At 43.0% G+C, this 25010-nt stretch overlaps 1 protein-coding gene across 1 annotated transcript in view; it reads right to left on the reverse strand.

Annotated features, from left to right (window-relative positions):
- The window catches only part of GFRA1 (GDNF family receptor alpha 1), a 209954-nt gene that overhangs the window by 73787 nt on the left and 111157 nt on the right, over positions 1-25010 (reverse strand). The window contains exon 4 of the mRNA XM_063131572.1: positions 9317-9656. Coding sequence (XP_062987642.1) covers positions 9317-9656 — 340 coding nt within the window. The remainder of the gene's footprint in view (positions 1-9316; positions 9657-25010) is intronic.

Consider the following 25010-nt stretch of genomic DNA (forward strand, 5'->3'; position numbering starts at 1 on the left):
GACATAGCTATTGCATCAGGGATGCAGCGGTGGGGAGGAGGGGAAGCCGTGCCACCATCAGCTCTGCTGAGAAGCCAGCCCCATCAAGTTTCTCCTTCCACCAATTGTCACTGGCAGCAGACATCACCTCAGACTGTAGCAGAGGGAGGAAGCGGAGAAGGAAAGCAGGGCCACCCTATTAACTCAGCACCTTTTGGACCTTCCTCTCCTTGAACTGTTTTCCAGCTGGTCGTTAAAAAGAACTCGGAACAAATGCCCAAGTTTGCTTTTTTCCTCCTCCTTCCCAATCACTTTTCCTTTTGTATCATGTCTTTTAAGTCTTAAGCCACAAGGAGCAGGGACTCTCTTTGAAAAGGGGATGCCAAAAGCGAGTAAGAATAGAGTGTCTGCCACTTTAGGAATCTCTCTGTCCAGTCCAAATGACTAAGAACTCCATGCCAATCAGCCACCAACCGTCAGTTTTATGTTAAGCATCCACCCAAATACACAAGTTTAGTCTAGAAGGGAGGGAAAGAAACTACCACCTTTGCTATCACCTGTTAACTTTACTTCCATGAGTTGAAGTTAAATCAAGGATCTCCTGCTCACATAACTGATCAGGAGAAGTCCATCCGGATCAATCTGACTGGTAGGTTCTCCATCCAACTGTATTTCTTTATCTAACTAAGGATGGGGCTCGTCTGTAAAGTTGTCTAGCCTGGAATATCTGTTGGACCCTTACTTCAGGAAATTAAGTGAAAGTCTGTCTAATACAAGATGATTGAGAACTGTTTTATTTGCTTTCCTTTGCTTCCTATTTTTTCACTGTCCTATTTTAAGCTTGAACACACCTTTGAAAATAATTCTTTATTTTTATTTATTACATTTATATCCTGCCTTTTTTTCCTCCAAGGAACCCAAGGCAATTTACATGACCCTCTTCCTCTCTATTTTATCCCCTCACAACAACCCCATGAGATAGGTGATGCTAAGAGTCAGTGACTGGCCCAAAGTCACCCAGTAAGCTTCATGGCCAAATGGAGACTAGAACCCAGACCTCCCAAGTCCCAGTGCAACACGCTAGCCCCTATACCATACTGGCTCTGGAGGTGACTGAGTTTTTGGCTAGCCCAGAGATCTGTCTCACCTATGTGGCCAAGCTGTTTGGTTCATGCTACTTGCTTACAAGGAAAGGTAAAGGGAATCATAGATTAGACTCTGGCAGGTCAGAGTTTGCGAAGAATCTTCCCTAGGTAAATAAAACCACAGGTCTTGGATTTCTCCCTTGTCCAGACTTAGGCTTGCTGGAGGAAGTAGTCAGGGCTTTGAATGGGGGAGGGGGGTGCTCGCATGTTTTATGAACAAAAATGAAATTCTCATACATGCCCAATTATTGAAAACACAACTATAAATGCTCAGATATAATATACATCTATTTCCAAATAGGCAAGTATAACTAAAAGAGACGAGATGGAGATAGTGTTGGGTTTCCGTATTCCCTCCATGTTGAGCATAGCATCTAGTTCTACCCACAGGCACGGCGTTTTCTTTGGAGAAAGTCCACCAAATATACTTCAGTGGAAGTTCCACTGAAATGAAGAGCATCCATGCAGGGACCATGCTTGCTGGATTGCACACAGAGGATTAGCTACAGAGTCCCAACTTGACTGAAAGGGGCGCTAATAGTGTTTTTCTATAGGGATGTGCTCCGCTCCGATTAGGAGCGTAGAAGCAGTAGCGGATTGGCCTGCTCCGCCTTACCCAGAGGCGGAGTAGGAGCGGACCGCGGACCCCCTAGAAGCAAGGCGAAGAGAAGCGACCATTTTTCGGAGCTCCGAGTTCAGTCGGAGCGCTCCGGTCGCCATCTTGAAAACATTTCGCCATAGGATTGCATTGCGGCAAATAATCGCGCATAACTACGTTGTTTTTGAAGCTATCGTTCTGGAAATTCTTGTGCACAGAGAGTCGTGGATGGGGGTCATTTTGAGACCACTCTCACCTCTCTGCGTGCTGTGGTTCACGTGCAATATTTTTTTAAAAATCGGGTCAACCGCGGGGCTCAAACTGCGTTTCGGCTTTTCGCCCATAGGATTGCATTGAGGGAAAGAATCGGGGATAACTGGGGGGGGGTTTAAGCTATCGTTCTGAAAATTCTTGTGCACAGAGAGTCGTGGATGGGGGTCATTTTGAGACCACTCTCAACTTTCTGCGTGCTGTGGTTCACGTGCAATATTTTTTTAAAAATCGGGTTAACCGCAGGGCTCAAACGGCGTTTCGGCTTTTCGCCCATAGGATTGCATTGAGGGAAAGAATCGGGGATAACTGGGGGGGGGTTTAAGCTATCGTTCTGAAAATTCTTGTGCACAGAGAGTCGTGGATGGGGGTCATTTTGAGACCACTCTCAACTTTCTGCGTGCTGTGGTTCATGTGCAATATTTTTTTAAAAATCGGGGTTTGGGTTTTTTTTTTTTTTTATTATTATTTTTTTGGAAGCGATGACAGGCACATTCAACTCCCAATCCTGATGAGAATTCATCTCCTCAGAAAGCATCCTCCTCCAATCCCAGCGTTGGAGGGGGGACTAAGGCAGACCCACCCTGAGAACTTTCTGTTTTGTGTCTCTTTGTGGGTTGGCGTTCGTGGAGGGAACACTTACTTAGCTAGTGCTCCTGCTTTGGAGATAGATTAATTTAATATAGGTTTAGTTTGGCGCGTGTGTGTGTTTGTTTGCTTCTTTCTGACTTGTAGCTTAGTTTGCCCTGTGTTTTCCCCTTACTTTGATTTAATATAAACTTTATTTTTGAATTTTGGAGTGTGTGGTTGGGTTGGTTGCCCCCCCCTTCCCTGTATTAAAGCCTGACTGTTCTGCTTTTGTGAAAGCTTTCTTTTGAAAGCATACACACACTTTTTGTCCCATTTCCCTACATTTATATTCTTAAACATATTTTATTATATTCTTTCACATAGTCCATTAGTATATATTCTCATACATATTATATTAGTATTCATATTTTGTTCTTCTTATAGTAGTGGTTGGTTCTTTTTCCCCCTCCCCTCTCTTAAATCCTGATTGTGTTTCCTTCTATCTTCTATATACCAAATATACCAAAAAAATTGGATTCTCTTTTTCTTCTCTGTGTAACTTCGACGGAGTGGGCTGCTTTTGTCAAGTTCAACAGGCAGCCACAGATTGAGCATTTTGGGGAAAGCATACGCACACCATTTCCCTATTCTTAAACATATTATTATTATATTCTTTGACATAGTCTTAGTAGTCTATTAGTATACATTCTCATACATATTAGTAGTAGTATTCATATTTTGTTCTTCTTATAGTAGTGGTTGTCCCATTTCTTGTCCCATTTCCCTACATTTATTAGTAATATTCTAAAACATATTATTATATTCTTGTAGATATTCTTAGTAGTATATTCTCATACATATTAGTAGTAGTATATTTTATTGTTCTTGTCCCATTTCCCTACATTTAAACATATTATATTCTTCTTATACATATTCTTAGTAGTACCTTATACATAGTATTAGTAGTATTAATATTTTGTTAGTCATCATGAAAAGAGAAAGCAGGCGTGCTGAAAGCAGCAAGGCTCAGTCTGCCAGCAGGGCTTCCTCTCCTCCTGTGAAACTCAAACGGGCAACTCCTTGGCTGACTGCTCCAAAACAGAAGCAGGACAAGCAGCAGGCAGAGCCACTCTCTTCTGCAACTTGTGCCCGGCGTTCTCTTTTTGAGGGTGGGAATGGGAAAAGTGCCCGTTTGCAAGAGGCACGTGGCAGCAGTGCCATTAGAGGAGGAGGAGTATCCCCAACTCCTTCATTCTCCTTTCAGCCCACGAGCCCGCTGATGGACCTAGACGAGGTCCTCAGCACAGTGGAGGGGGGGGAGGAGGAGGAGGCGGTGGGCCTCCAGGATGTGGGGGCTGAGGAGGAGCAGCAGCAGGCCGAGGCTCTCTCCCCAGTCTCATCCCACACCCCTGTTTCTGTGGCAACACCAGAGAGCTCAGGCGGGCAATTGGTGGTGTCACCACAGAAACGAAAGACAAGCATCGTGTGGGACCACTTTGAGTTGGGAGCGGATCCCCGCTTTGCTGTCTGTCGCCACTGCAAACTCAGCCTAAGCAGGGGTTCATCGACAGGGCATTATGGAACCAGCAGCATGAAGATGCATCTTCATAGGCAGCACCAGGCGATCTTGCTGGGGAAAGAGGCGGGCAAGGCGACTGGTTCCAGGGGAAAGCCGAAGGCTGCTGCTGGCACTGCCACTCTAAGCTCTCCATCTCCCATCCCCACAAGGGTTAGGCAGGCAACCCTGCAGGACATGGGGTGGGGGAAGTATTGACCCACAAGATGGCGTTTTCCAATGCCCACCCAGGGTGCTACTGTGTTGGGGCATCTGCCGGGACTGACTCCTCCCCAATACTAGATCTATGACATGTCACTCTGCCTGCCCCTCTGCTAGCCTGTCCTCCTCGGTGACCGACTCGCTGGGATGGTTTGCGTTTGCAATGCGTGACTAACTGCAATGCTGGCTTAGAAACCAGCCATCACTTCCTTGTGCCCCCAGAAATGCCCGCAGCCTGCCTGCCTGCCTGCCCGCCTCCCCCGGGGTGCTGCTGTGGTGGGGCATCTGCCAGGACTGACTCCTCGCCTACTCTGCCTGCCTCTCTGCCCGCCTGGTGCCTGGTTTGCTCCCAATCGTCCTCCTCTGTGCCCCTCAAGGCGTAACTGCTGGCTTAGAAAGAAACAACCAGCCATCTTTGCCTCACTTTGCGCCCACTTATGGGTTGGTTTGCTATGCGTTAGTGCTCAAGCCATCCTTGCGGCACTACAATGCATGCTGCCTGCCTGCTTTCCATTGATGGTGCTATATAAATAAATAATAATAATAATAATAATTCTCCCCTTCCCGCCTTGCAGCGATGGTGTATGTGTCTTGCTTTGACTCAGGGGAGAAGTCCTTCCTGCGCTCACTTAGACTTTATCAAATTCAATAATCCCTTTTTCAAATGTGCCAGAAGATTTAGGGTTATCTCGTGGCATGTTGGGATTGCCTTGGAACTGGCCCCATTGAGCTGTCTGCAATTGCAACTTTAAATCCCTGACATACTGGAGTGTTCAAATTTCAAAAGTTCCCCTAACATCAGGGGATGATGGGATTGCCTTGAAACTTGGTGTCCATGGGGACACATGGGTAAGCTGTCATGGGACCAAAGGATAGGTTTCTAACGTGCAAATTGACGTAGTTGTAGAATGGGACTTGATTTGGGGTGAGTTAAAAAGTTTAAGCCGCGCCAAAAATCAGGGGATGATGGGATTTGCTTGCAACTTGGCGTGCATGTGGACACATGGATAAGCTCTCCTGGTGCCGAGTTTGAGGTTTCTAACATGCAAATTGACGGAGCTATCCCAAGGGGTGTGAATGGGGTGCCCGATTTTCATAAATTCCCCAAAAATCAGGGGATGATGGGATTGCCTTGAAACTTGGCGTGCATGTGGACACGTGGATAAGCTATCATGGTGCTGAGTTTGAGGTTTCTAACGTGCAAATTGACGTAGTTGTAGAATGGGACAATTTGGGGTGAGTTAAGCCATGCCAAAAATCAGGGGATGATGGGATTTGCTTGCAACTTGGCGTGCATGTGGACACATGGATAAGCTCTCCTGGTGCCGAGTTTGAGGTTTCTAACATGCAAATTGACGGAGCTATCCCAAGGGGTGTGAATGGGGTGCCCGATTTTCATAAATTCCCCAAAAATCAGGGGATGATGGGATTGCCTTGAAACTTGGCGTGCATGTGGACACGTGGATAAGCTATCATGGTGCTGAGTTTGAGGTTTCTAACGTGCAAATTGACGGAGCTATCTAAAGGGGTGTGAATTAGGGTTATGGGAGGTGCGTTAGAGGGTAGAGCCGCGCCAAAAATCAGGGGATGATGGGATTTGCTTGCAACTTGGCGTGCATGTGGACACATGGATAAGCTGCCCTGGTGCCGAGTTTGAGGTTTGTAACATGCAAATTGACGGAGCTATCCCAAGGGGTGTGAATGGGGTGCCCGATTTTCAAAAATTCGCCAAAAATCAGGGGATGATGGGATTGCCTTGAAACTTGGCGTGTGTGTGTATACGCCCATGAGGTGTCATGGTGCCAAACGTGAGGTTTCTAACTTCAACGGAAAAAAAGTTGTTTACTTTTTTAGCTTTCAATGCAAGCCTATGGGGGGGCAAAAACGGAGCTCCGGATCCGATCCGGAGCTCCGAGCGGAGCGGAGCGGAAGTGGGCGGAGCGGGGGCGGGGCGGAGCGACCCGCTCCGAAAAATGGCGGATCTGCAAGTGAAGCGGAGCGGGGGGTCCGTGCACACCCCTATTTTTCTACACTTGATGCTAAGATTAAGGCCACCCCGACTGCCAGTACAGAAATAGCATCCTTCCTTCCTTCCTTCATTACATTTCTATACTGCTTAATAGCCAAAGCTCTGTTTTCTCTTGCTACAACACAATTATGCTATGCAACTAGGATTGCCCAGCTGTTCAAATGGAGACTCTCCCTGTAGTGTCTGCAGAAATAATATACATCCCTCCTACATGGTCTGAGATGCAAATATGATTTAGCTCAGACTTCCTCAACCTGGAACCCTCCAGATGTGTTGAACTGCAACCCCCATAATTCCCAGGTTGGAGAAGTCTGAACTAGCTTGTTACAGAAAGTTGGACAGGAAGGTGGGGAAAAGTATTTTTGGAGCAGTGGCACTGGAGCCGACACTGTGTAGTGTCACATTGGCCCGAGCTCTTAAAGAGACAGGCAGCGTGTTCATGTTAGCACTAGGAATGGGGACCACTACTAGAAATAGAAAACAAACTCCCCCAGTTTGAAAATCCCTGAGCCGCTATAAATCAAGCCTACCTACCTTCTTCCGAATTCGTCTCATTGAAAAATATTATGTTTATAATTTTATGAGACAACGTTAACACCCTAACTGTGGTATTTAGCCTGAGATGGCTCATTCACACATGCAAGTTGACACTTCATGCCACAGTCATCATCTGATGAACATACAAGTGTAAACCAGCTCTCAGATAATTTCCCCCAAACAGCCTGGCTGCCAGAGGTATCACCTGCTGAGCAGAAGTTTGAATGGAAAGAGAACTGCATTTGGTAATCTGTGAAGAAATCCATTTTCATACTCCTGTCGCTTTCAAAAATAGTAATAACATTTTCTGACCAAGAAGCTGGGTTGTGCAATGATGGAGAACGAAAGGCGTAAAGTCAGGGAAGATGAGTGAAAAGTGAGAAAATGAAATAGCATTAGAAAAGTTGGATGCTGAAAAGGAATGAAGACAGCACATGAAGTAATGATGGCACTTAAAGGAAATACTTCCTGCTGCAGATTCGAACACTGAAGACCATCTTCATTAACTACTTCATTTCCTATCTTCCACAAACATTGGAACTCTAGAAGATATTCTAAGAAAATGTTACTGTTTGGGAAATAACAGGCAGAAAGAGAGAGAGAGAGAGAGAGAGAGAGAGAGAGAGAGAGAGAGAAGTAAATAGGAAGTGGGGCCATACAAGTTGAAGTTGTCTTTCATTCCAGCATTGTGTGAATCAGCAGAAGTATGGATAGGGAAATGCAGACTTTTCAAGTGATTTATGCAGCAAGGGAATGCCAGTTAGTGACTAAATTATTAGCTGCAGCTGGTGACTAAGGACTGAATGCATTCTGGAAGGAGTCGTGCATGGGGGTGTCGCAGGAGGCCATTCACAAAATTATGCACTTCAAGCATAAAATAGCTTCTACTGTACAAAAATACATCTCATGGAGACTAGAGCCTTAGTGCCTAGAATACGCTGATCCAGTGGTGCAGCTAAGTGATCTTAGACCCAAGTTTTAATGGTCTTATGGGGAGGCCCTTTAGATGGCCATATATATTACTTCCTTCACCTGTGAAGCGCACAGCTACCCTTTCTTTCTGTCCCCCACCAGCCATTTCATGCGTCGAAATGGCTTCTACATTCCTGATACATTAGAACAACAACATTCCCAAACCTAATCTATCTATCTATCTATCTATCTATCTATCTATCTATCTATCTATATTCTGAGCATGTCAGTTATGCATTTTAAATTTGCTTAAATCACAGCATCATCATGACTACAGGAATACAATGGGGGTTGTTTCTGCTTCCCTGATGCCCCCATTATCCGCTGTTCTCTGGATGGTCATGTGGGTAGGCTGCAAGGCCTTGGACTTTGGCCCCAAGGCCCAGCCCTAGCTCTACCACTGGCTGATTCCATCACTGGATTCATCTATTCAACACTACAGAGGGTTGTGTAAGAATATAAGAAATGCCATGCTGGATAAGATCAAGGGTCCATCTAGTCCAGAACTCTGTTCACACAGTGGCCAACCAGCCATCGGCCAGGGATGAATAAGCAGGACCTGGTGCAACAGCACCCTCCCACCCATGTTCCCTAGCAACTGGTGCAAACAGGCTTACTGCCTCGAATACTGGAGATAGCACACAACCATCAGGGCTAGTAGCCATTGATAGTCTTCGCCTCCAGGAATTTATCCAACCCCCTTTTAAAGCCATCCAAATTGGTGGCCATCACTACATTCTGTGGTAGTGAGTTCCATAATTTAACTATGTGGGACCTCATCCCAAAATCATGGTCTAGACAGACAAGATTTCCCAGGCTGCCATCTTTTTACATGGATGCTGAGAAGCTGCACTGGAGCTTCTAATACTCACAATCTCCTATAAAAAAAGGGTGGGTTTCCTAGATTGTTAAACTACACTTGACTGAGGCTGACTGAATCATTTCTACAACCTCCTTGAAATTAATCACTTTCAGCCTGCTAAATACTCTCTCCTCCCTGCCTTCAGTATCAGGGCTGCGATCATGATGGGGTCTCAACTAAGGTGCTCACTCACAAGTGAAAAATTATTCTGAAAACTATGTAAAATTGTACCATCTACCAGCAGGATAAATTATTCTTTCAACTTGTCAAAGATATAGTTTTAATTAAGTACTCATTCACAATTATATGCCAAAAAACAGGGGGAAATACCAGCAGAATTTTGCCTGGGAAAAAACGTTCTTGTTTATTTCCTAGGTTTCCCGAGGAAAATAGATATTCTAATGACATGCAGGTTTAGCTAGATGCTTTGATTTTTCTGCAAAAGATGCCAGACTCCCTTTCCCAACTGCCCTGTTCCCTGGCGAAAATGCTACTTCCCAGCCTTGGCAATTTCAAGCAGTTCCAAAGGTTCCTTCTACTACCTCATTAATCACCCCACTGCCATGTGCTATCTTACCTGCAGATGTAATTTGTCTTGCAAGTATCTTGTAAATTCAGGCAGTTTGGTTTCTCCCTGTCCTCATACGAACATACAGGAACAATGGTCTGCCGTCGCCTCTCTGTACATGCAATGTCTCGGCAGGAGCAGAAGAGCATCCCGTAACTATGCTTCGGGGGAACTTTGTCGAAAAACTGCCTTAGGGCCTTATGACACTTCCGTTTATTGCAGACTTCATTCGACACACTGTTGGTACAGGGGGTTATGTAAGCCGATCGCAATTTCTTGCAGGTATCATTTAGGTTACAGGCTTTCGCTGCATCCAAACAGTTGTTCCCCTTTGAAATGGCAGGGTCTCCTGCATACAAAAGGAAAACAAAAAGCAGGGATATTCCTGTTAATTCAACATTCACATTATTGAGATATCAACTCATGAAACTCTTGGCATAACAGCATAAAATAAGAGGCAGGAGGTAGGATTTGAAATTAATGGGCAAGTTCCTAGCTGGGGAACCTCAAGCTCCTAAAGGCTTCTTCACAGATTGGCCTAGGGTGTGGGTTAGTTAGGCAGCAGCTGGCAGGACAATGGGCTCATGTGCTGGTCCCCGATGTGCTCCAATGCAAACTGCACACACAAATCCCTACATATACTCCCTTGCATGACCCATCCGACAACCACCACCCCAAAAAGCGTAGCCTGGGCTCATTTGGATAGGCTCTTCATATATGTCCTGGTCCACATGAGGGCCGGGGTGAGCAGCCATGGAGATGCCGTATCTGGCCCACAGTGCCCCCTTGGGGCTTGGTCATAGATCAAATTGTGTGTGAGGCTTGCTGCTAGGGCCCCCTTACACCAATAGGCCAGGTTATTTGCTTCAGTTGCTTGAGAAAAGTCTCCAAACCACAGCAAAAAGCTGTAATTGGCAAAAGAGAGCTGTAACACTCTACACAACTTCAACATCACTGCGGTTATAATTATATATTAAGCCCCAAGTTTATTTTGTCTACAACACAGTGTGCAGAAATGCATACTAAATCCAAGTATAATTTCCATGTAATTTGCAGGGCATATAATTATGCAATATAGGCATAGTAGACACTAATTACTATGTGATTACAGAGTAATTACATGCCTATTTGTTTCTGGAAGGCAAACGTTATGCAGAATGCCTCAAACTAGGCTGCCTTCAATAAGCTGTTACCAAGGAACCACAGGATGGGGTCTGAACTGTCATATGTGAAAACAGAGCTATGACTGGCTACCAAGTGCTTGGGGACCAGGGACCACCTGTATGGACTTCAGGTAGGAAAAAGGGAGGAAGGTGAGGCAGGATAAGGTGAGGCCTCAACTGGGTCTTGTGTTCTCATCACCTTGCTAGTCTTCCTCAGCAACAGGGACACCTTGACCTCTCTGAAGGCAGTGTTGGAGAGAACAACTACAAAGGCAAGCCCATCCCACCTGTCTCTTATGCCTAGCTGGAATAATCCAGAGCCAGGTCTATATATTTCTTTGTAATAGATCAAATTTTACAAGCGATACCGTTTGTTTGTTTGTTCATTTGTTGTTGTTGTTGTTGTTTTAAAAAATAGCTCTAGTTTGGTGTTCTTGCCTGAACCTGTGGAAGGAGGAGCAGGGCTGTGCATGGGCTCCCAATGTTCGTATGCCCTGAGTGGAAATATTTCAAGGGGGATTCTTTGCTGATTTGGCAGAATATGCTTAGAATCTTTCTTGTGACTGAGAACCTTGCAAAGGGCTCAAAATGGGAAGGAGGTATAGAGCTGTATGTGAAGGTAAAGTGACCATGCACAGGACACCATCTGCCAGTTATTGTTGAAAGTAGCTAGATTTTCAGGTATTGCGTCAAGGGATGAAACCTAGCAATGCTTTTAGCTTTGCTACCCACTCTTATAGACCAACGGCCTGGCCTATTCCAAGCCACTTGACAAGACTCTAACCCATGTGCCAAGAGGGTGGGACTGCACAACCGACTACAGTGACGCAGTAAGTGGGCCCCCACATTTCCAAACACTCCCAGGTTCCCAGAGTACCTTTAGCGCTTCAAGGCCACAACAGGGAGTGAGCTAGTCCCGTGAGAAACTCTGGCAGAGATAAGCTTGCAGAGACATTGACATTCTATAACTATTACTAATAAATCTACCTACATTCAACAATACCTAGCACCATCATGCAGCTGCAGGGGTCCAGTGCCCAGATAGGGCCCACCAGTGCTGATGCCTATTCTTAGATCCACTCTTTGGCACACTATTTGGGACCCATGCAGCTGTGAGAAGCTGAGAAACTGCCATTTTACCCACAATGCCCTGGAACAACATCAGCAACTCATCACAGATCGTGGCACTGCTGTCCACTGCCACCACCTTTACAGCTGCCAATAAAGTCTCTCAGAATATCCACAAGAAGTCATTTTGCTAGGGGCCCCTCACACCCTGCACTGGTTATGAGGCTATTCATGTAGAACAGGGCTAGGGAACTCATTGGCTCTCCAAAAGTTGTTGGACTGCACTCCCAGCACCTCAACCACCATGGCCATTGGTCAAGGACAATGGGAGTTGTATTCCAACAACAGCTGGAGGGCCATAAGTTGCCACCTGTAGTGTAAATGAACAGATGTTCACAAATATAAATACAAGGCTTTTGCACATAGTGAAGGCTTTTGCACATGGCAGGCGGAATGAATGTGGTGGCTTGAAACCTATAATCCACCCACAGAGAGAATGCCAACCCTCATGCCCATTACTGCCATTCTGAAGTAACAAGTGCAGAAGGCACAGGAACTACGGATCTTAAAAAACAACTATAGTAGCAAACACCTGGTTTGTTACTTCTTCTGACAGGAATTATCTCACCGACTCTTTAGTGATATTACTGGGAAGTACCCTAAATTTCTTGTGCTTTCTCTTCTGAAGGAAACCAAGTAGGAAACTAACCAACTAGGAAAGACCTCCCAAAATTCTAGCTACCTGGACAGGCGGGAACCCATGCACATCTAATATTAGTTTTTCTTTGATGTTTAAATTCGGGCATTTTAATACATATTGTAAAAGAAAAATGAAGATTGTAAATGGCACCTTGTAAAAATGTCTCCTTAAAACATCTGCAAATACACATATTAGAGAATCAATGTTGCATGAACTACAATCCCTTTAGCGAGTCGGTTTTGTGACATGCAAATTTATGATTAGTAGCAACTGGAATTGTACAAAACACGGAAGTATTTAATGTTCAAAACAGTCACACCCCTTAATTTTCAGAGCCGTTTGCAGATGTAAGTCCCATTAACTTCAGTTTGAAACATGCCTATGGAATACTTTGAGGGCCTTCCTGACAGTTATCGAGTGATTTATATCCTATTTTCTTCATAAATGAGATGAATTTTTCACTGAAGCAGATGTTCAGGCTCGATGTTTATGAAAATCTATGCATCTTCCCTAGTTGCACCTGTTATTCTGACTCTAGATAAAACCTTCTGAGGATTCACAGATAAGGCTGTCAATTCATTAAAGGAGTTAGCACATTTAAGACTAGTACAAAACTATTTTCTCTGGATCTGTGTGAACTTAATATTGATAACACAAGAATACTTCATCTTTAACAGTATGGGTTCAATGGAGCTAAAGTTAAGTACTTTCAATTGGAAAGTTATGCATGTGCTCAAATCTCTTCCCCTAAAAATCAGTGGTACTTCAAAGAATCTATATTTTGTTGCATCATAATCCAGGGCGGTGGTAAGCAGACTTCAGATTTGTGGGATCTACAAAGGTCTATCGACCAGAGGTCCATCGACCAGAAACTTGCGGTTGGAGTAGGTAAGCAGCACACTCTTAGAATGAAAGAACAGGGTGCCTCTAAGAACATGCTCAGCCCAGGAAGTTGTTTTCAGTATTAGAACTGAGCTCTTGGTCCTATACACACACACACACACACGGTTTCCCCCCAAGCTTCATCTCAGTTGCCAAATACAGAAGAAAGAAAAAGTATTTTGCTGTTGATCTTGTTAAACAATTGAAAGTCTGAAACTCTTACAAATCTACTGCAAACTAGCCTGAGTTCTAGCAGTGAATAGCAGTCTATCTTCTGCCCACACCTGATCTATCTGTCTATCTGTCTATCGAGAGAGAGAGAGAGAGAGAGATGTTCTTTAATGATTAAAACCATATTACTCAAAATTATACTTGCCAACAAATACAGAAAAAATGCCACTCTTATTAAAATGTACTAAAACAAAATTATTATTCCCATTTCCTTACATTTTATACATTAAATTTATTGACACTAAAATACTCTTATTGTTATTATAATATTTAATGGAAATTTAAATCAATCGTATTATCTGAGGTATCACCTCCTCCAACCATGGCCAAAACGTTGTCCATTTGTTTGGAGGAAGTCTGCCCTTTTCTTATTTACTAAACGGTCTTATCTTTCCCTGTACAAATATGATTTTACCCATCGATGTTAAGGTTATAATCCTAACCTAATACAGAGTGAACCCAACTGAACACAGTGGGTCCACTGACCTCTGACGATCAAAAATACATCTCACACAGGCTGGTTTCACACATCATGGTAACCCAGTGGCAAGGTAGGCTGCATAGGTAGTTTATTTCACACACCTCTGCCCGTCCTTCCCCTGTAGTCCTCTCACCCAGCTGGGCAGGTATCCCAGCTTCCTTTGCGGTAGGAATAGAGATCGCTTGACAAGCAGAACAATGGTAGCATTTTTGGCTGTTCTTGCTGAGTAGCTCTGTAGGTGATATCTGTAACCCACAATACATACTGCACAACACACTAACCCACCATAGATAAAATAACCCTTACTGCAGACCCTGGATACACAGAATGGCTTATTTGGGAAAATAACCCACCAGGGTGGGGAGGGAACATCTCACAGACAAAATGCTAACCTAACATAGGTTGTTTGTAAAAATAAACCATTATGGTTTAGTGTATTGTGTGAACCCAGTCATAGAGTTAAAATGGAGTAATGGGACAAACTATGGAAATGGGACAGGTTTCTTTTAAGGTTATATCTAGGGTTTCCTTCATTTGTCATGTCTGCTGCATTAGCTGCTGGTAAATGAAATCTACATTCCGTAAACATAGATATGTATTCCCCAGTCCCACCATCTGACTTAAATGTGTGAGGAGAGAACAGATCTACCACAGCCAAATATTGCATCCCATATGAGGCTTTGTTAGCTCTATGTTTGAGTGCTGGCCTCTACCCTCAGACAGACACCATAAGTAGTTTTTCTAGTCATCAACATATTTTGGGCTAGGAGTGTACAAAATTCAAGCTTTCTAGTTAATATTGAATCATCTTAACCCTTTTGAAGTACACTTCATTGAGAGAGAAAGAGGGAGAGGGTTACACATTTCAGTTGTTAGCTGTAGTTATGTGCAAATTAATTTTCAGCTTTTTGGGTGCATAGAGCCACTTAAATAATGTTGCAACCTACCACTTGTTTTCAAAGGTCAGATTTTAATATTCACATCCGTAATAATATGAGTGTCGGAACTGGTCTTTGTGAAATACTAACTTGGGATACACTTTATGGGCAGTATCTTATACTGCCACTAGTTCTGTTGTACCAGTGCAATGAACCACCAGTGCAACAACAAATGGGAGGCAGTGAGCAGCAATGAGACAGGTCACTGGAGCTCCCTTCTGTGAGCATTAGCGACCTGACCTTTTCCGAAAACCAGCACTGCCACTTGTTTCCTGTTGTTGCAGAAATTGCACCAAAAATCCCCACATTTTTGGCAGAAATGTCTAAATGTCCAGTTTTCAGATTTTTCTTTTCTTGCAAGAAGGATTTCTTAGACTACAAGCATACCAAATTTCTGCTCTTTACTTTGGAAATAACCCTACTAATTTTACATTCTAACTACTAAAGCAGTCTGTTGCATCTTTACAGATAAAATCTCCATACTAAAGTATTATGAATACTTCAGCAAATTTAAGTGTAGCTTTAGCCAAACATTCATGAAAAAGTCTCCCTTCTTCCCTACATCTTACACTCTGTATTCTGACTACACCGAAGGAAAAATGAACTCACAAATTCACCTTTCAAGCTACTGTAGGAAGAATTATCTCTAGTGTCTAGGCTAGAATAAAGGAAATTATGAAGACTTTGTTTTCCCTGCTATGTAGCCACAGGGTGTGCAGCTCCTGTTTGTCAAAATGTACTGTAGTACTCCCTTTCCATTTCTCAGGAAGGAAGTGCAAGGTTCTCACCAGAGAGTCAGTGATGCAAAGCTAAAATAGAAAAAATAAATAAAAGCATAGAAGGACTTGGGTAGCTATCTCTTATGTTACCACATCAATGATCCCCTAACCTAGAGGGATATTAGGATGCTAAAACGTCTTCCCACCGTGTAATTCTATACTAGAATTAGGAGTGAATTATGTATTAGAAGAACTTTCTATGCCATAAATCCATCCAGCAGAAGAGCTCTACTGTCATGTCATCCATGCAATCTATGAACTGGGTAGAATCAGAGAGTTGTTGGGTGTTTTAGATGGTATATTATCAGCACAGCAAGGCTTCAACTGAATATTATTATTATTATTATTATTATTATTATTATTATTATTATTATTATTACATTTATATACTGCCCCATAGGCGAAGTTCTCAGGGCGGTTTACAAAATTAAAACACTGAACATTAAAACCGATATACAAAATTTAAAACTATAAAAAGCATAAAAACAGATTAGTTAATATCCATTTAAAACAACTATTCTGGTTTCATTTAGAAAATGCAATATTCTAGTGGCCTATGATAGCAGCTGGAAAAGCACATTCTTATCAGATTAGAATGAGCATGCCCATTCCCAAACCATGCTGCAGTGTAGATACAGATTTCCCTGGAGGATGTACATCAGCCAGATGTATATGCACATCTATATATAATCTGCGTGAGGTCCCTGATCCAGTAAGGGAATCCATACATAAGAGCAAGCTTTTGCACGCAGGACTCTTTTGCCAGATTGGGGTGTCCAAGCAAAAGTTGATTCTGTGCACACAAAATTCCAAAGACAAAGTGAGGGCCTGTTTACCAGCCCCTTGCCAATTTACAGAGTATCATTCAGTATTCCTTTTTATTACTGCAGAAGTCAATTCGCAACTTGTTTCCTCTTTCCTTCCAACTTGATTAATTACCATGTTAACATAACTACTGTTCTCTTCCTTATAAATGGCCTCTCTCTAAAGTGCTGCCCCTGCAAAATAAAACAGGAAAAAGCTTCCAGCTCCTTGCTTTAGTATTGCAGCCCTGCTTAATCTCGCTATTTTTCAAATTTATGGTCTTTTCCAATAAAGCTTGCGTGAATATTATAGCAATTCAGATAATAGAAAGGGGGGTGGCTCTTGTAACTGATCCTTCTAGGTTGTTGGGGGTTGGGGGTTTCTTTGCTTTCCCCCACTGGCTCGGCAAATATTACATTTAAATGTACTTGTTGACATTTGAGAACTCAATTTGTTGATCATGTACACTGTTTCAAAGGGATTGCATTACTTACTGATTAATTTCTACTCCCTAGATGTTCCCCCACCCCATGTCAAAAACCACATTAAAGCATTAATCTGAAAGGAAGCCTTCCCTTGAGCAACGTTTTAAGAGTATAATAACCAAGTGGCGAATACTGTACTCTTTACTCAAAGATGCCATTCATTTCATTTCGATGAGAAGGCAGATTGCTAAAAGCAGAATGGTGCGGGCACCGCTGGGCACTGGGCTAAATTCTTGCTAATGTGTTTGTTTTTAAAATGCATCCTGGCCAAATAAAGCAGGACTTATAAATGCCCTTCCTGTTATGGTATACATTTTAGAAAATATAAATACAGACAAAGAAGGTTTCATGGCTTTAAATGGAGGATGAATAGAGGTATAAAATCAGTTGAGCATCCAAAACTATCTTACACCGGCGGTACATCTAACCCACTACTGCCTACTACAGGGGTGAGTAGACTTCAGGTGTGATGGTTCTACATTATTTATTTATTTATTTATTTTTATTAAATTTATATACCACCCAATGGAGAGATGTATGATGCTCCCCCAAGAGAGCTCGTTGGTGCTATTGCTAGAACACCGGGAGTCTCAACACACATTGCTGTGTTCAGACAACACACTAACCCAGTATTCAACAAAAACACCACAGTTCAAAGCAGGCCACACTCAATCACAGAATATGGGATAGCATGTTAAACTTCATCCCACGTACCTGCTTCCCTCAGATTTTCCCCGTAGCGCTAAGCTTTCGTGGTTGTTGTTGTTTTTGCTACCGAGCGACAGCGATCCTTTGCATACCAGGAAGTGAGTGTAAGGGGGGAAATGTAAAAAAATCATAAACAATCAATAGATGTCCCAATTCAATTCAAATTTGGTATGCTTAAAGCTCTCCAGTAAATATCTATTACTGTGCCAATTTTGGTGTCTTTATCTTTAAAGCTTATGCAGATGTAAGCATTTCTTTAAAATCCTGCTCCTGCTCCCCAGGGGAGGCTCGGAAGATACGCTCAAAATGTAGGGGCTAAATATGGTGAATCTTTTTGATTTATTGCACAATTAAGGCAGGATGCATGGGAGTACTTCACAATCAAAGCAGATTATAAGGTGGAAAACTTCTGAGTCCTTTGCATGCAATTCGCAGTGATTACACAGTATAACGGTGGTGTGATAAAGCTCATTGTGTTAACAGCCCCAGAAACTTCGCCAATCTACTGCAAATCACTCTGAGATCTACCAGTAGATCCCGATCTAACTTGTTCCTGCTGCTGGATTGCTGCAAGCAGCAGTGGCTCTTTATCACACTGAGGTTTCTTCCGAGCTCTGCCTCCTGAGATCCTTTAACTAAACGTTACCAGAACTGGACTTGTGGTCTTCTGCAGGCAATGCCTGTGCTTTACTACTGAGGTATAGACCACCACCCCTCCACAGTGGGGAGGACAAGCTATGAATTAGCCGTGAATGAATTTAGAACATATATATTTATTTAAAAGAGCTATTGAACCGCCTTTCAGGACACGTTGCCCTCACAAGGTGCTGTAGATGTGAATCAAAACAATGTGCAATACTATATAAAACCAAAGATTAAAACTTATTACACCTCTATTAAAAGGGACACATCTAAACATAGCAGTGAATTTTAAAAGTAGATCAAAATAAAAACATCTGAAAAGTCCACAAGGATGGTCCCATACATATTTCCTAGGGGAAGGAGTTCCACAGATGTGGACCTACCACCAAGAAGCCCCCATTTCCTGATTTCCATCAAGCCAACTTATCTTACCCACAGGCTGAAGAGCAGGCTTTCAGAAGCCAACCTCAAAATTCATGTAGGACGGAAATTAAAAGAAAGTTGTTGACTATCAGAAGTGTAAAATTCATGAACAGTCTCCTAGGAACATTTCTTTTCGATTGTAAGCCTGTGGGCAGGGACTATGCTGTTTTATTGATTGTATGTAAGCCATTTTGGGATCCTTTATTAGCTGGAGGGTGGGATAATTTTTTTTTTTAATGAATGAATGAATGAATGAATTCATTGAAGCCTGTCTTCAGGTGCCTATAAGGGGGATATATTTCGGCAGGATATTTTACATCTCTTATTCACTGTGGGTGACAATAGAGACAGGATGTTAGTAGAATGGATGTATTTAAAAATACTTATTAACCACTCTTCAGCCAAAGCGGCTGACACAACCAAAACATTTTTTAAAAACCCACACAATCTCAGTGAATCTCAGTGAAAAAGCTCAAGAAAGAGCCGAATTTTTACAACACCCACCGATCAAAACAACCAAATGTCTGAATTCACCCTTTTGTTGACAAAAGATAAAAGCTGACACAAAGAAAATCAGCCTCGGGAAGGTAATTCCTCCTGCAGGGTGCCATAGCTGATAAAGCTCTGTCTCTGATCACCACACATCTTTCTTTAGGAGGCAGAGAAACTAGATCAGAGACTCAACAGCCAGGCAGATTCATGAGGGGAAAGTAGTTGAGTGTAGGTTGTTGTTGAGCCAGGGGGTTGTTTCTTGAACTATGAGTTAGTGTGTGTCTGAACCCAGAACATTTCCCACAGGGTGGCTTGTTAACCATGCAGTGTGGCTTATTTTCTTTGAACAAGCCATCTTGAGAACCCATAGTTTGTTGCTGGGCTGTCCGGGTGGTTAATAAACCACCATGCAGAAAATGTCATGCATTCAGACAACACACTAACCCATGATTCAGCAAATAACCCATGGTTCAGGAGATCCAGGACAAATAAAAGGAAGCATTTCTTCACACAGCGCATAGTTAAATTACGGAACTCACTACCACAGGATGTAGTGATGACCACTAATTTGGATGGCTTTAAAAGGGGGTTGGATAAATTCTTGGAGGCAAAGGCTATCAATGGCTACTAGCCCTGATGGTTGTGTGCTCTCTCCAGTATCCGAGGCAGTAAGCCTGTGTGCACCAATTGCTGGGGGACATGGGTGGGAGGGTGCTGTTGCACCATGTCCTGCTTGATCATCCCTGGCCGATGGCTGGTTGGCCACTGTGTGAACAGAGTGCTGGACTAGATGGACCATTGGTCTGATCCAGCATGGCACATCTTATGTTCTTATGTTCAACAACAGCCCACACTCAACTGAATGTGGGTTAGCATATTGTGTTAACAGCTCCATTATTATTTTTATTTCTAACAAAAACAACTCGGAATTCTAAATAAAATTAATTCATGCTACAAATACATTTGGTGTTTTCTGGTTACAGATTTGTAGGAAATGGTATAGAATAATTGATCATAATCCTGTAACCCATCAGACCAGAGTTATCAGTACCACAGTCTCTGAGGTATATTCAACTCCAGGGGTTTTGCAATACATTTTGGCGTCAGTCCTGCGAAGCCAAAGAATAGGACATGCCACCTTCCTGCACTATCTAGCAGATGGTGCAAAATGCTGAGAGTGATCTGTAGATCAATGGCTTACTCAGCAGCAGCATCTGTGCTATGATTTGTGGTGATTGTTATAGTTCTTCCCATGCTGAACTGGCAGAATTTGGCTTTCTTTCTTGCCAAAAGTGGCACGGAGGTGAGGTGTGGTAGCTAGGTTGTTTTTTTAACCCTTGAAGTGATCAAATGTTCCTGAATATTTGGGGATGTATGTTACACTGCTAAAAATGAAATATTTGAGCATAATCAATGGTTTGCAAGTCATATGACCATTGATGTAAAGTGATTAATAGTGCTGCCTCAGCAAATGCAATCATTACATTTTTAATTAACCTCCTCAACCTTCTGCACCTTCTACTTTTGTTATACATTAGCTCTTTACAGTTTTGCAGTTGTTTGCATTTGATTAGGTTAAAACAATCAAATGAAAAATTATCCTTCCAATTTGTAAAATAACCCTTGTGACTTACAAATTAGAAGGCATTGTACATGTTTCTGAAGAAAGGGCTGTTATAAATCAGATCTAGGACATGGATTTTGAACTCTGTGGCTTTGTTCCCACCTAATTTTTGTTTTGGCAGCTTACTGTTAGTTAATGGCTCTGGCTACCAGGAAGCTGGCTTTTCAAAATTTCTCTCTCAACCTAATTATAATTACACTGCATAAATCATACAATGATCAATTATACAAATCTTAGGTTCATGCATTATTTAACCTAGCATTTGAATCCACACAGCAGGAGTACAGGAAATTCCAACGCCTCTCTCTTTATATGCTAACAACAGCCTTATGGACATAGCAGCGCCAACTATGAAAATGTAGAGGGCCAAATGTGCCCTGACTTAGGACAGCATTGAATGGAAATGACTCCACAAAATATGAACATGGCCCAGACCATTTCGCTACCCACATTCACATGAAGTTTTTAGCAAGTATAGAGTTTTGATTCCGCTTTCATTATCTGGGATTACTTGGTGATACTCTGTAATGCTAGAGTATCAAGAGAAAGGACACAGCTCAATGGTAGAGCCCATGCTTTGCATAGAAAAGGTCCCGGATTCAATCTCTAGCTGGAAAACTCTCCTGTCTGAAAGTCTGGAGAGGTGCTGCCAGTCTCTGTCAAACAATTCTTGGTTAGATGGACCAAGGGTCTGATTCAGTATAAGGCAGTTTCCTATGCCCTAACTTGATGATACCAAAAGAGGTTGTAGGAAGACACTAACCTGCATATTGGTAGGTTAAATTTGTTTTGGTGCCATTGTTCAAGTATTCAAGTAGACCCCCATTTGCTGGAATACAATTTAGATTTCTCAGATGTTCATCTAATCATGAACCAGAGTGTAGGAAAAGGCTCAAATGCCTAAGAAAGAAAATGATTAGTTGCTCGGAGAGGACTCTGTTTAACCTGGGAAAGCAGTAGCTGGCACTGGTATTCATACACTAGAACTAGAAAAAATAAAAAAGCCCCAACATAGTCTATGAAGGCATTTTTGTACAGATGAGATGGAAGCTCAGGGAATGGTGATATGTGTGTGTGTGTGTGTATTCACATCAGGAGTCTGTTGTCCATGCTAGAACTATCTAGATAGCTGTACAAAATTATGCTTTGATTCATGCAGGAATCTCTAGCACCTTTTGTTTTTTGCCTGTGGCACACTAGGCTAGATGATGGGATACACAGAATATATGTTATACAGAACTAGACATATTGTGTTTGGCGTAAAGCCTACCACCACAAGGAAGGGATCAGGAAAAGGACCATAGCTCAGTAGTGGAGCACATGCTTTGCATGCATTCAATTTCCAGCACCTCTGGGTGCTGTCTGAAATCTTAGAGAGGTGCTGCCAGGCACTGTGGACAGTACTGAGCTAGATAAACATGGTATGAGGCAAATAATCTTCCTTCCTATATTACTTTAAAGTTCCATTCTGAGATCAAGTCAACCCCATCAGCCAGAAAGATATCTAGGGTGATGTCTTATCTGGTTGACAGTATTGAAATTGACATTTGTGGCATAAGCATGGACAGCTAATAAAACGAGCTTCACTGTTAATGTAATGTATTGGATTAGGTAGTTATAAGCGTCACTCTCTTCTCTAAAAGAAGCTGCCACAGAGAGCGCTTAGCAGAATGCTAAGTCTTGGTTGCTTACAGCTCTCTGAGATTCCTGTGAGAAGAACTATCCCTGGCCCTCTTGGACTGTGACTGCCCCCATCGCTCCTCTGAAACAGCTCTGCTTCCTCCCTGAATAACATAACATCACACCATTGTGTTTACTTCAGCTATAGCCAAAGTTCTTGCCAGGTTTGTGGCATGGGGGAGGAGGAAACAGAGTGTTGTCTCCAGATTTGGGGGTAGGGCAGCTTGGACAAATGTGCTCAGTGGGTAAACCTCCAGGTCACTGCCTCCACTGCCCAGAAGGAGAAGGAAAGGCAAGTGGAGGCTGCTATACCTTCTCCTTTCTCTTACCACTGCTCACATGCCTTTAGAGCGCTGATGAAGTGGCATCAAAAGCAAGGAGGAGCAGGAGCGGAGCTGGGGAAGGGGGGTGCAGGATCAGTAGTGGAGTCCCTGACAGGATGGGGTTCTTTGTATGTGCCTGATGCTGATCCCTGACACTGGGATTCTAGACACCACATTGCCAAATGGCTCCTGAAGGAGGATGAAGGTAGATGGTAGGATGGTTACTGTGCTTCTAGCAACGCCTGCTTCTTCGTGATTCCCCACATATTATCTAGAAGCAGGGCCAGCATCAAAGGTAGGCATGGTCACCCACCTACCAAGGGCCCATAAGGCCAGGAAGGGCTCACTGACAAAAGCCCCTTGGACTTGCACTATTTCAACCTGTCTTTTGCTCTGGCCCAGACAATGGAGGTGCTGAGAAGGAGGAGCAGGAGATGCTGCTACCTACTCACTCACTGTCTCTCTGCCTGTCAAGCAAACAAGCAAGCAAGTGGTAGCAGTGATGAGAAAGACGATGAGGATAACAGCAGCTTGTGACAATGGTGGTGAGAATGTAGGCTCACTGAGGAAGGGGGCCCATTGAGCATGTCTTGCCCAAAGGCCCTTAAAGTCCTGGAGCCGGCACTGCCTAGAAGAGTAAGCGCTGAGCAAATAATAGCTCCCTTGATGCCTCTGCAGCGAGTGATGCACCTACAGTCACTACAGGAGAACATCACTACAAGCTGGTGAAATATTTTTAAACAGTCTGTCCCAAACAACCGTAATAGAGGTGGGAGATGTCTAACATGATTGTAAATGTGAGTGTAAAACAAGCATGGGACAGAAATGGCATCAGGGACCGCAACAGCTTTTGGAGGAACCATAGCCTTCCCTCTTATCTCCTGCTAACTGAAAGAAATGGGAGCACAGGAAAGCCAGGAGGGATGATCCACTGTGTCTTCTGAAAAACAAGCTTGAGCTGCTCCTGACTGTTCTATCCTTGCTCCAGTTTGCATTGTTGTGAATGTATTACGTCTTAGTAAAACAAAAAAGGACATAAAAGGCAACATACACATAAAAGGCAGCATACATGGGAAAGCAAACAAATTCTGCACACAAAAGAGTTTTATAACCCCACCCACTTTGCCCATGAATTCCCAGCCCTGTCAGATGATAGAATGCCACAGCAGGCCAAAAGGGAGACTTCCCCAGCATTGCTTTGAGACTGGCTATTTTTCTATTTGTTACTCACAAGTAATGAGTATGATAAGGACATCCCTAATTCTAATCTCAAGCCTCTCTCTCTCTCTCCGCTTCAGTCCTCTCATCTGCATTATGGACTTATTTTAATACAGACTTACCCTTACATGGTTTGTGTAAGGATTACAAAGATATATTATATGTGGAACACTCCGAAATACTACAGAAATGCTAAATGTTATTAGTATAATTTTGAGGTTTTGCCAGTAATGCATCTGTGAATTCTTGACTTTAGTGGCACACACTTTCATTTGGCCTGATCCAGACTTAACAGGAAACTATTGATCCACATTACTTCAATGAGCCATTGTGCTTCCCTCACCCACCCACTCCACTTATCTTTTGTTCATGCAAGGAGATTGAGAGCTTCCATTCCCTGCGACATCCCAACTCAAGGAGTTGTGGTTCGTTTAAACATGGTTTGAGATTAAACCAGGATCTGGAACCACAGTTTGGTTTTGGCTTGTTCTCACTAACCTACTTTAAACAAACCACAGTTCCATGAGTTCAAATATAACAGGAAACCATGGGGTGTTTAAAAACGAGAATCTTCCAATTCCCTCCCTACAACTGGAAAAGAGGAGAAGGGAGGAGAAATGTGCCAAGCCTAGGGCTCACCACAGCTCAGTCATATAGCATGAAAGCGTGGTTCCCCATTATGTGGAAACAGGCCTAATTTTGCTCTGCATATTCATCATTAGGTACAAAAGGAATCAGGCTCTTCAGAAAATAATATGGGATCACATTATTGAAACAACAGCATCTCTCATTCCACAATATTAAGGATTATTTCTCAAAGGTCTTCATAGGGTGCAGCCTCAATCCAGATAAATATGTGAAGAAGTCTTCACACACAGCAACACTGTTTATTTTTGTTCCTGAACAGCAGCTCCACCATATGTCAAACTGCTTTGTAAGCTCACACAAGTTTATCCAGCAGTTTGGGATATGGCCTTGGTGAAAGAGCTGCTGTTTGAGGATGTCAATAAAAAGTCTTACTATATTCTACACACACACACACACACACACACACAGAGAGAG

Source organism: Elgaria multicarinata, chromosome 8, assembly GCF_023053635.1.
Source record: "Elgaria multicarinata webbii isolate HBS135686 ecotype San Diego chromosome 8, rElgMul1.1.pri, whole genome shotgun sequence".
Lineage (NCBI taxonomy): Eukaryota > Metazoa > Chordata > Lepidosauria > Squamata > Anguidae > Elgaria > Elgaria multicarinata.